Source organism: Nicotiana sylvestris, chromosome 8, assembly GCF_000393655.2.
Source record: "Nicotiana sylvestris chromosome 8, ASM39365v2, whole genome shotgun sequence".
NCBI classification, from domain to species: Eukaryota; Viridiplantae; Streptophyta; class Magnoliopsida; order Solanales; family Solanaceae; genus Nicotiana; species Nicotiana sylvestris.
In genome coordinates this window covers 220,591,429-220,604,385 of record NC_091064.1, presented here as the reverse complement: position 1 = coordinate 220,604,385, position 12,957 = coordinate 220,591,429, and the positions used below count along the sequence as shown (strand labels likewise).

The following is a 12,957-nucleotide window of genomic DNA, read 5'->3' as shown; positions in this document are numbered from 1 at the left end:
ATCGGGCGGCATGCCCGGAAGATCAGCTGGAAGCACATCAGGAAAATCCCGTACTATTGGGATTGAATCAACTATAGGGGTATCAACACTGACATCTCTCACATAAGCTAGATATGTGTCACACCCCTTCTCAACCATACGCTGAGCCTTAAGGAATGAAATAACTCTAATGGAAGTATGATCTAAGGTACCCCTCCACTCTACTCACGGTACACATGGCATAGCCATCGTCACGGTTTTGGCGTGACAATCAAGAATAGCAAAATGGGGAGACAACCAGACCATGCCCAAGATAACATCAAAATCTACTATGCTAAGCAATAAGAAATTGGCTATGATCTCAAAACCACTAAGAGTAACCATACACAACCGATAAACGCGGTCCACAATAAGAGAATCTCCCACATGAGTAGAAATATAAATAGAGGAACTCAAGGAATCCTGAGATACACCCAAATGCGGGGCAAAGTAAGAAGACACATAAGAATATGTGGAGCCTTGATCGAATAAAACCGATGCATCTTTATGACAAACCAAGACAATACCTGTGATGACAGAATCAAAGGCGACAGCCTCGCTACGGGCAGGAATGGCATAATATCTGGCCTGGCCTCCCCTTCTAGGGCGACCTCTACCTCCCCGACCTCCACCTCTAGCTGGCAGAGCAGGTGGGGTAGCAATTGGTGTTGTAATCATAGCATAAGAACTCTGCGGGTCACGCTGTGGCTGAGAAGTCTGTGGAGGTGCACCTCTCATAAGTCTGGGGCAATCCCTCACCATATGGGATGTGTCAACACACTTAAAACAAGCTCTGGGAGGATGTGGTGTCTCTGACTAGCTCGGGCCAGGTCTGCTAGGCTGGCCACTGAAAGCACCCCCGCGCAGGAGGTGCACTAGATATTGGAGGTGCATAGTAAGGCTCCTGAGGCCTAGGAGGAGCTGGAATACCATTGACTGCTGGAAGAGTTGAATGAACGGGGAGACTCATATAACCCATACCATGGCGAACTGCAGCTGGAGCACGAGCACCAGAATAATGGCCTGACTCTCGAGACCTCTTGGCCTCCCTATTTTTATGTCCCTAGCATGCATACCCTCTATCCTCCTAGTAATGCTCAACACCTGCTGATAAGAAATGTCCATCTCCAACTCACGAGTCATGCTAGACCTGATGCTGGGAATAAGCCCCTTAATAAACCGGCGAACCCTCTCGCAAACACTAGAGACCAAGGCTAGGGCATGCCTAGCTAAGCTAGTGTAACGGATAACATACTCCAAGACAGTCATAGTACCCTGGCGCAAATGCTCAAACTCTGCGCGCCATGCGTCCCAAAGGCTCTGAGGAACAAACTCTCTCAGGAACATATCTGAAAACTGAGTCCAAGTCAGGGAAGCAGCCTCATCCGGGCTGTCTAACTTATAGGTGCGCCACCACTCATAGGCAACTCCTTGAAGCTGGAAGGCAGTGAAAGATACCCCTCTCGATCCTGATATACCCATAGCGCAGATGATACAGTGAAACTTCTCCAGAAATCCCAAGGCATCATCTGATGCTAACCCACTGAATACATGAGGCTCATACTTCTTGAACCTCTCAAGCCTCCGATGCTCATCCTTTGAAGCCGTTACCCGGTCCTCAGGCTGATTTAGGACTGCACGTGGTACAAGAATAATCTTTGGGACCTGATCAACATGTACTCACTACTCAGGAGTGCGGGCGGCAGAAGTCTATGCTCCTCCCCCATCCTAAGATGTAGCTGCAGCAAGGGGAAGCAACCCTGCCTGAGCTAGAGTGGTGTACATGCTCATGAACTGCGCAAGAGTCTCTTGGAGAGCTGGAGTAGTAGTAGCAGTAGGCGTATCAGGTACCTGAACTCCGATTGGAACTGCTGGTGGTACCTCGGTGGTAGATCACGCGGGTGCTCTAGCTGCACCACGTGCACGTCCTCGGCCTCTACCCTGGCCCCGACCTCTGATGGCTCTAGTAGGGGGCGTGGGTTCCTGATTATCTCTGATAGCACGTGTCCTCATCATCTGTGAGAGAATAGAAGACAGAAGTTTAGAATTGTGATGTCAAAATCTCACACGACAAGGAAATCAAATGAAGTGGAATTTTCCTAACAGTTACATAGCCTCTCGCAGATAAGAACAGACGTCTCTGTACCGATCCGCGAGACGCTAATAAACCGGCTTGTGATTCATGACTCCTATAAACCTAGAGCTCTGATACCAACTTGTCACGACCCAAGTTCGCACTCCGTGAACTGTCGTGAAGGCACCCAGTCTCTACGACTAGGTAAGCCAAACAAATTGCAGAAAATAAATCAACAAAATTAAACTAGCCAAAACTGTAGAAAAATATCAAAACTGAAACATTTAAGATGTCGCCCGACATATACAATACAACTCTCAAACTGAAACTACATTTCTCAAAACCCAGAATCTTATGAAATTACAAGCTTTTGAATGTCTACAAGTATCTAACTCCAGATTGTCTAAACAAAACAAAATACAAAAGGCTAATACTTTAAGAGAGAATAGAAAGGGACTCCTCGGTCTACAGACGCGACAGATATACCTCGAAGTCTCTGGAAAATCGCCTCGCCTCAGGGTTGGTAGGACTAAGTCGAAGTACATGGATCTACATATGAAAAATATGCGCAGAAAGGGCATGAGTACACCACAGCGGTACTTAGTAAGTGCTAAACCTAACCTCGGTCGGGTAGTGACGAGGAGAATCAGGGTCCTACTAACGTTAAATGAATTACAAAGTATAACAGTGTAGAATAAGACAGTATAATTAACTACAACAATAAGAAGTAACACATGATAGAAAGAACAACAACAAATATAACAGAGACCAAATAATCACGGAAAGGAATACATCTCAACATAGAGATAACAAACGGGGATCTCCTAGGATACCGTCATGTAGTCCTAAATATAAATGTCTAGTGGATCTCTCGGGATACCGTCCCGTAGTCCAACTCTTAATGCGCGGGGATCTCCCAGAATACCGATCCGTAGTCCCAAATGTAAATACTCAGTAATGGGGGAATCTATCGGGTGCAGTCCCGTAGTTCCAATATAAACGTGCAGGGAGATCTCCCGGAATACCGATACGTAGTCCCAAAATAAACACACTACAATAACACGAAGAATACACAATTCAATTCAATTTCCATACCAAGGTAAAACTTGTATTTCTAGCCTACAATGTTGCAAATAATATAAATAAGGAAGTTTGAGCAAGTAAATCAATTATACATGTTTCCTTAAGCTAACAACATGCTTAAATTACAAGTAGTATAATCAAGAAAGGAAAACACGATTATAGTTACTTAATGAAAACCGGATTTTTCAACAATTAGCACAAGTACGCACTCGTCACCTCACGTACAAGGCATTTCAAGTATCAATAAGAGCAAATCTTAAGGGGAGTTTCCGTACGCACAAGGTTAGGCAAGCCACTTAGCTCGAACCGGCTCAAAGTCAACCTGAAACCACGCTCTTGCCACGAGTACTCGACTCCAAATGGCCCAAATCTATTCAATTCAATTGTATAATGTAAATATAACTTCAAGTAACTGATTCCACTAATAAATTCTAAGCTAATACGCGAAATTAAGAAAAATTACCAAAATACCCCTCGAGCCCACGTCTCGGAATCATGTACAATTTATATTTTCAGAATCATCATACACTAACGAGTCTAACCATACCAAAATTATCCAAATCCAATATCAAATCCCCAATCAAAATTCGAAATTTAGGTCTAAGAACTTTATCCAATTTTCCCTCAATTTTCATCCCAATTCCTAAATTAAATGACAAAACTAAGATTAGATTGTAGGAATACAACTAGAAAGGGATTAGGAATCTCCTCTTCAAAATCCTCCCAAAATCACCCTCTCCCGAGCTCCAAATTAATTTTCTAACTTTTGATTTCAAACCCTCCAAATTCTTATTTTCTGCCCAGCAAATCCGCTTCTGCGGGGAAAGGACCGCACCTGCGAAAATTCATTAAGCCTCAAGCTTCCGCACCTGCGACCAACATACCGCACCTGCGGTACCGCAGGTGCGCTCATACACTCGCACCTACGACTCTGGTCCTCTACGCGCCTGGCCGCATCTGCGGCTCCTACCTCACTTCTGCGGGCCCGCACCTGCGGTCCCCTAGCCACAGGTGCGGTTATGAAAGCAATGGAAAGAACTTCAGCTGCCAAACCCAACTCAAAATCCCCCGTTAATCATCCGAAACCACCCCGAGGTCCCAGGGACCTCAACCAAAAGCACGAACAAGTCATATACCACTATCCAAACTTATACAAATCTTCAACACACCTCAAACAACATCGAATCAACCAATTAGCATCGGATTCAAGCCTAAGAACTTCAAAAACTCTCAAATTACGCTTTCGATCAAAAAATCTATCAAACCTCGTCTGAATGACCTGGAATTTTTCATACACGTCACATCCAACATTACGGAGCTACTCCAGCTTCCAGAATTCCATTTCGACCACGATATCAAAATCTCACTATCGAACCGGAAACTTCAAAAATTCAACTTTCGGTATTTCTAGCCTAATTAAGCTACGGACCTTCAAAACACAACCCGAACACGCCCCTAAGCCCGAAATCACCCAACAAAGCTAACGGAACCAACGGAATTCCATTCCGAGGCCGTTTTGACACTGTTCCAACTACGGTCCAAATTCTAAAATTTAAACTCTCATTTAGGGACTAAGTGTCCCAAAACTTTCCGAAACTCAAAACCAAACATCCCGACAAATCAAATAGCATAAACAAATACGGAAAAAGCAGTTAATAGAGGATCGAAGCGTTAATTCTTAAAACAAACGGTCGGGTCGTTACATATATAAGCAAAAATAGAAGCATATAATGTATAAAATACTACAATTAATAATGTGAAGCCTAGGTAATTCTTAGCACACCATAAATCACTCCATGTTACACGTACAGAAGACTCTGATCGACACATATAATGTTAAGAAAGTGCAGGTCACGGAAATTTGTGAGAGTTGCAAGTAGTATTTGGAGGGAAAATGCACTTGTTATTCTACAAGATTTTCTGGGACCCAAAACAAAGATACTAGAATTTCAAAAGAAAATGACTTTTGCCAGCCAATTGCTGTCTTTACGAGGCAAATTGGAGCTAAGCCTAGAAAGCTCAGAAGATCCTACTTGTTGTAGGCCCCTTCCTATCCTTTTTGCTTCTTTTCAAATATAAACATTATAGACCAACCAAAATATATATCCTCCTTTATTGGAAAAAAGAAATATCAGAATGCACTTATCCATTTTTTCTCTATGGGATGATCTAGTCTAATTGAAATCAACTGACTCATCTTGAAATATGAAGTTAATTTTCATCGAATCGATCGTTTTGACCAATTAATGTTTTGCTAAAAATTATTTTGTGGCATCATTTCATTCTAATGACTCACAGAAATATTTCGGGTAGTTTTACAACAATATAATGTTGAGCTACTTCAGTAAGTTTGCGAGTAAGATATTCAATGTCTGAGGTTCGTACAATAGTATTCAAAACTTCTTACGATCGTCGTAGCAAGAAATGATGTATTCGGTTAAAAAATTTCCTATTTATTCCAACTTGAATTGGACCCCTAACACGTAGGTTGAAGGTGATCCAGATGCTCATTACTAAGCTATCCTCACTGACGGAGTTCCCCTTTTTTTTTTAAAAAAAAAAAAATCGCAAATACTTGAGATATATAATGGCGAAGGGGAGCCTTGGCCTAACTGGTAAAGGCCTCTTGCAGAAATGTAGGGTAAGACTATGTTAAATAGACTTTGTGGTCCGACCCTTTCCCGAACCCCGCGCATATCAGAAGTCTAGTGCACCGGGCTGCCTTTATTTTTATTTTTTTAAGAGAGATAATGATCTGAAAAGGCTGAAAACTCTAGCTTACAGCATGCAGTAAATCAGGAGAAAATGAAAGGGACATTTTTGTTCTGTTAGGTTCTTTTAAGGGGTCAAAAATAGAAAGTTGGATTTGCTGTCAATTTGTTGGTCATGAGAAGATTACATTGGCACTGAGAAAAACAAAGCCAAAATATGTAATTAATGAAATTCTTGGATTTTGTCTGAAATATGTGGGCAGTATGTTAATTCTTCTGTAAAATAAAGCTAAGATTTTGTGATAAGTGTTGCAGTGCTATATACTAACAGGGAGAGAGGCTAGTTGCCTTCTCCAAATTTTTTGTCTATCTCTGATCAATCACAGCTCATTATAGGACCACTTACCATATGTTGAGTTTGATATTGATTTTACAAAACATCTTAACTGTCTTTGAAATTCTTGCAAACTCTCTTTTTATCACTATTTTTATCCCGGCCCACTAGCCAACAGGGAAAAGAAAACAAGTAGAGAGAGAATCGCGAAAAGGAGTACGACCAGGGTCGTAAGGATAATATGTACGTAGATCTTACCTTTACTTTGTGGAGGTAGAGAGAAAGTTTTCGATAGACAATCGACTCGAAAAAGTATTTTCAAACAGGATTAAAAAGGTCATAGCCATATTGAGAATCGCAAAAGGGGTAGAGAGAATATATAATCATCTTATATCTCTTTTGACAAAGGAATAGTTTATGAAAACAAAGGAGAAGAAGGAATAATCATCTAGCATCTCTTATGTCTAAATGGCATGTTGGCACAAAAAGGAGATGCCTTACCAAACTGCATGCAGACGTACAATAACGCTCGTGGGTGGTACTTCATATTTCTAATTTATTGCATTTAAGATTATGTTGCTCGAACTCTTGAAAAATGTTATTGTGAGATATTCGATCTTTCAAAAGTAATGCAATGAGGGGGATCTCTATCACATGAGCATTAATATTTTTAGAAAGTTCGGGCAAGGTAGGCTCAACATTTTTGAACTCTAGCCTTCAATGCGCTATGCTACTGTCTTTATCATATCTCTAAACTTAGTTTGACGGGAGTGATCAATCTCTTTCTCGAACTAATTAAGTTTTGCGTGACACATCACAACGATCCACAAGTCAATTTTGAGCTTCACTATGTACCACCTACATTATCGCAATATTTATGGCAACCGGAGCTCACGATTAACTTCTTTTTGTGTGCGCGTCTTTAAGCTCGTAGGATAGCAAATCGAGCCCCTCATCATTACTCCGCCATCGCCATACTCGTCCTGGCGAACCTGGGCTCTCGATACCAGTTATTGGGCTTAACCAGCACGAAGATACTCTTAACATAGTGTGATATCGTCCGCTTTAGACCAAGCCCGCATAATTTTTTCTTAAAAGGTCTTACTCCATTAAGTGATTCTCATACCTTATATGTAGGCTCTCAATTTTTTCAGTTATCAATGTAGAACTTTGTTCGCACACGCAAACTGTTTATCGAGTGTGATTCTAGACTTCTAGTATTCTGATCCACTACTTAAGATTAATTACATTGACACAAAACAAGCAACCAAAAAATACAAGTATATCCTTTTCGCCATTCTGTTGTTGAATTGAATTGTTACGGTTGGCAAAATTTGTAGTCTTGACTTGAAAAAAATCATCATAACAAGATCAAGTTGTAACAGAAAACCACAAGATAGCTGCCACGGGTTCTTGGGTGAATCAACCGTTTATAAATAACTAAATATTTCTAATTTGGGGAAAAGGACATTGGCACGAGAAAAGGGTCCCAGTAAATCATCACCTGAAGAAAAATAAAAAATAAAAATCCACGCCACCTTATTTTCGATGATTTAAATGGAGATCTCTCTGTCCCAAACAAACATGTCGTCAACCCTACAATTATTACCTCATTTTCCTATATCCCAAAAAAAAAAATTGTCACTGAAATTTCTGTCGTACTATAATATTTCATATAAAAAACACAGTAGTTTTTTTCCCTCTAATTTATTTTTAAGAATGAATTTAACCGAACCACTGTTTGACTTTTAATGTTAATTAGAGGAAGAAGTGAAGAAAAAAATATAAATTTACTAAATTTGGATTTAGAGAATACGTTTACTAGGTTTGGAGTCACATATTGAGTTCAAACGTAAATTTTATGTGTAAAAGTGCTTAATTGTTCACACTAATTAAAGCTGCACTATTATATGGCGTTCAAATGAAGGCGCACACTAATAAAATAACTGCACTATTATTATATGGCATTCAATTAGCTATATTAATTTTAAAGGCTTTAATTATAAAGGATGTTCTGGATTATATATCTGTAAGCATAGTGCTAAACTCATTAATTCTTACTATTAATAATCTATTGTAGATGTGACCTATTTGTCGCGCTTTCTTGCGTTTAGATAAATAAGTAAATTCTGAATGCATGTATTAATTAAACTAAAAAGATAAAAACAATCAAATAATACATTGAAAATCTGAACAAATATCTAGAATGTGAACAAAGAAATTTATAATAACAAGTGTATCCGCAAACTCGTATTACAATCTTAGGCAGGGGTGGCCTAAGGGCAAGGCAAATGAAGCCATTGCCTTAGGCCCCCAAAATATTAAGTACTATGTGTTACATATATATTATGTAATTATTATTAATAAAATATTTTAAAAGTTTTAATTAAATTTATACGGTTAAGTGACAAATAATGATAAATTTCTCTCTCGTTTAATTAAAGAAATGATGCATTTACCTTCATTATCAAATCTTGTTTTTTTCTCTCTATGTACACTCGTATTTTCTTTTAATGTTTGTAGTGATTTTACTTTCTAGTTTTAATTCGATTTCTCCGATTGACTATTTCTTTTCACCATATTTTATTGGTCTATCTATTAGAAATCAATTTTTTTTTTCATCTTCTTAAGAGAAGTCCACAAATTCAATGGGGCACAAGGTTCCAAAATCAACCGATTATCATCGTGCCCCCTCTATCTTCTTCCACTTAATTAATGTCATATTTTCAAACCGTGACGTGCACCTAATTCACACATCACACGTAGTACACTTATCGTTAGACCAAAGTTTTAGTAGTTTGCATTGTATCTCATTATTATATAAATTGTAAAAAGAAATTTAAGGGCCTTTTAATATGTTTTAGCTTTAGGCCACAAAATCTGTTGAGTCGTCCCTGATCTTAGGTCTAGAATTTAAAAAATGACAATCCAGTGAACGAAATATTTCGTATTTACACAGGATCCGGGGATGGATCGTACCTCATGGGTGTAATATAAACAGTCTACCCTGATGCAAGTACAAGTAACTAATTCGACAGTTTGGACCCATGACATTACACGAAAATAATTTTATTGTTGCTCCAGGGTTGAGTGTTTCATTTTTTTGTCCCTCCCATTATTCACGAATTTATTTCAGTGGGCGGATGTATAGTAGCCATTGCTGACACACTTATTGCCATCAACTTGAGCTATATATATTTTTTCAAAAAAAAAAAATCAACCATATTTTCAGAAATGAATACGAGTTCAATGTACATATAAAACAAGTGGTAAATAAAATCCTAGAGCAGCCTTTGACCATCTCTTCCCTTTAATTGTCCAAAAGAGAAGTGAGAAGTTAAAAACACTTCTAATTTAGGTAAAAAAAGAATCAAAATTAGTTGGCTAACGAGAAAGAGAAAGTCTCAAGTACAAATGCTTTGTGAATCTTGGATTTGGATGAGCAAAGTAATGAAACGTGGAAAAAACAAAACCAATACCCTCTTATCGTCCTCACCATATTGTGGTGGTACCAAAATTATTATCCTACTCAACTCATTCTCTATACATCTTTTTTCATTCGTGTTGGAGCCATAGTTAGGTAAAAGTTTTGTACATTTATTTTTTGTGTCATATTAGCACCTTTTCTCTTCGGTCCGGCCTTTTTTCGGACCTTACGTGAACTTAAAAATGCTTTTTGCATCGGGCAGTCTACATGAAATGAACATTGTTTAATTGTTCTCTTTTTTACTGATTTTTCAAATTTACATTCCACGAATAGTGCAAGTGCTAATATAATAGAGAACCAGTCACAAAAAATCGTGAAGAAAAAGAAATTTTGCACGTAAATTGGTACAGCTCCATGTTTTAGAGAAAAATGTAATAAGTTTACACTAACGGCTTAAAATATTATACTATCAAGTTAGTGGAAAGATGAGATATACAAACGGTCATATATGACTTTTTATTAAATTATTATTTATTATCCAGAAAACAAAAAACAAAAAATGGAATAAGAAAATAATACTGAAAAGTTGTACTTTTAAGTCACAATAATTTTTGTGTGAGTTAGTAAAAATCTTATAATTTTTGTATGAGAAAATAAAATTATACCACTTTAATGAAAAATATTCATAATTATATGATCATTTATAAAATTTATCCGAGTAATCTTATACATAAATAAAATCCAAGTGATACATAACTAAAAATGAAGCATTGAGAATGTGTTCAGGTTAAGCATGTGTAAATGCAGGTTAAAGCATTCATGCCATTTCATTCTTTTACCTAATTCCTATTGCTTCTCAAGTCACGTGTTCGTACACGTGCCTTTATCAGACAACCCCCCACCCCACCCCACCCCACCCCACCCCCCAACCCCAACTACCCTTCAACTCCTGCTCACCAGACAGAATTCTTCAATGTTGCACTAACTTATTGGTCATTTATTGAAGATAGTTAAATTTAAATCAACCATAAATTAGCATTTAAATATCCTATTAATAATTTGTCAAGTGGTTTATTATTATTATCAACGTAACAGTAGTAAGGCAATAAACAAGAACAAAATAAAACGAAAGGTGGTAGAGCACGAAGCACAAAAACAACACTGTACCGCAAAATCTCGTCCATCACCGTTAATGTGACGGAGTTGTTACATACTTAGTACTAAATTACTCACTAATCACTCACATAAAACTAACATTAATTAACAAATTTAGACAAAATTAAAAAACGAGATTTAATTTAACTGCCGATGAAAATAGCGAACCCAACGCCGAGAATTAGTAGGCTCTGCAACTGTTTGTTTGAATTTCATAGAGCCATAAGCGGGTCAGACCCGAATATATCTCCGATATCTTGAAAATAATCATCTTCGGGCCAGGAAGATGACCCGAATCCGAAATCATTGCTTGACCCGATAAACATGTCACTGCAAGTTTCTCCGAAAATGTTGTCGGGTAAAGCTGCCGGTTCAAACAAGTCGAGTATGGGAACCGGGTTTTCAAACAGGAACAAATCATCGGGAAACAAACTCTCAAATGGTGGAAACTCGCAGAAGTTTGAAATGTCATTTTCGTCCCTGAAATCCGAGTTCTTCTGAGCGGATTCGGAGGGTAAACTCGGTAATGACTCAGCTTCAGCTTCTTCGTTATTCTGTGACTCTTCAAAAGATGTGGAAGCACAACGGAGAACGGACTTCGGCGACCGTTGATCGTTGTGTGACTCCTCGCCGGAGTTATAGCCGGAGGAGCAGCTCGTAGTCTTCGCCGGAGGAGGAGTGGCGAAGTTAGTGAGCGCGTCCGGTCCACGTAGCTGAATAGCCGCGTGGTCATAAACCATAGCCGCTTCTTCAGCAGTATCATAAGTACCTAACCAAAGCCGTACACGTCGCAGTGGATCTCTGATCTCTGCCGCCCATTTGCCCCATGGCCGTTGCCGTACGCCGCGAAACTTTTTAACATTGTTCGCTTTTAACCCTCTCGCCGCCGTGGCCTCCGCCTTGGTAGCTCCGGCGTTCTTCTTCCGCCTCTTTGGCGCGACAGCACTTTCCGACCACCCATTTCTCAAAACCCCACTAACGCTTCTGTTACCGTTACTGTTACCGCCACTTTTAACGGTTTCTCCCATACAAGGCTCTATCCTCACTTCGTTAACAAATTTTTTCACTCTGTGACGGCCGTAGAGACCCTCCCCTTCATCACTGGAAGAGTCGGTAGCGTCAGCATCAGTGACAGTTATACGTACAACCCTAGGTCCACCGTTGGCAGCATTCATCTCCGGACACTTCCTCCGGCCGGTAACAGTTGCCGGAGCTGAAGGTTTAACCATAGTGGTTTGCTTTCTGTGTTCAGTATACTTAACTCTACTAGACAACATGGTTTGTTGGTCCATTTTTATGAGTGATTTTTCTCAGATTCGCATTTGAAAAAAAGGAAAAAGATTCTTGGAATAAAGACTTAAAGAAGAGAAGGGGGGACTCTTTTAAAAGCACAAGCTTTGTAGTAGTAACAGTTTTGGGGAATGAAAAGTGAAAAAACAAAAATCTTCAAAACTGATAGTGTTGGAAACCTCCTGTTTTAAGCACAGAAAGTTCAAGAAAAAGTAACAGAAAAGAATAGAAAAAATATCAGAATTTATACTCTCTAAGAGGCTCAAAGAGCAAAAGAGTAGACAGTACAGTGAACAAGAAAATGGGCTAGGTCAGTCCTGCAATAACACAGAAGGTGTACTGAGGAGTAAAAAAGAGGACATACACAGAAAAATTTCAGAAGAAACAGAGACAGAAACAATCACTTGCTATATGGAGTAAAAGTTCTGAGGAAACTAGGATTCTGTAGCTATTTTCAGGTCGATTTTCTTGTGAAAATCTCGGGGAAAGTTGAAAGAGAGAGTATGATTTTGAACTGTGTGTTTAGCTTTTTAGAGATAATAGAGGAAGTGTGAAGTAGGAAGTTTAGTTTCAGTGGAGACCGAAACAACTGGAAATCCAGTTATATAGGATCCGCTCGTCCAAACAGTACAACTCTTTTTTTTATTTTGCAAGTGAGGTTAAATTAAAAATGTTTAAACAGGATTATTTATAACTAATCCGAAGTTAAATGAAATTAACGTTGGGTTCTAATTGTATTGTAATATGGAGATATTTTACGAGCCGCCGCATTTTTGGAAGCAGTTGATAGTGACACGTGGATTAAGGTCCCACTAACGGCGTGAATTAACGGTATCGATAAGGGGGCGAAAAAGGGTGTTATGGA

At 39.0% G+C, this 12,957-nt stretch overlaps 2 protein-coding genes across 2 annotated transcripts; both read right to left on the bottom strand.

Moving 5' to 3' along the window:
• Positions 1 to 984: 984 nt before the first annotated feature.
• Positions 985 to 5,993, bottom strand: LOC138876398 (uncharacterized). The gene is made up of 2 exons (XM_070155313.1): positions 5,958 to 5,993; positions 985 to 1,683 (listed from the first exon to the last, which is right to left on the bottom strand). Exons 1-2 carry the CDS (start codon positions 5,991 to 5,993, stop codon positions 985 to 987), a joined length of 735 nt encoding a protein of 244 aa, XP_070011414.1.
• Positions 5,994 to 10,693: 4,700 nt separating this feature from the next.
• Positions 10,694 to 12,661, bottom strand: LOC104215253 (ethylene-responsive transcription factor CRF2). The gene has a single exon (XM_009765015.2). It carries the CDS (start codon positions 12,092 to 12,094, stop codon positions 11,015 to 11,017), a length of 1,080 nt encoding a protein of 359 aa, XP_009763317.1. The 5' UTR covers positions 12,095 to 12,661; the 3' UTR covers positions 10,694 to 11,014.
• Positions 12,662 to 12,957: the final 296 nt, after the last annotated feature.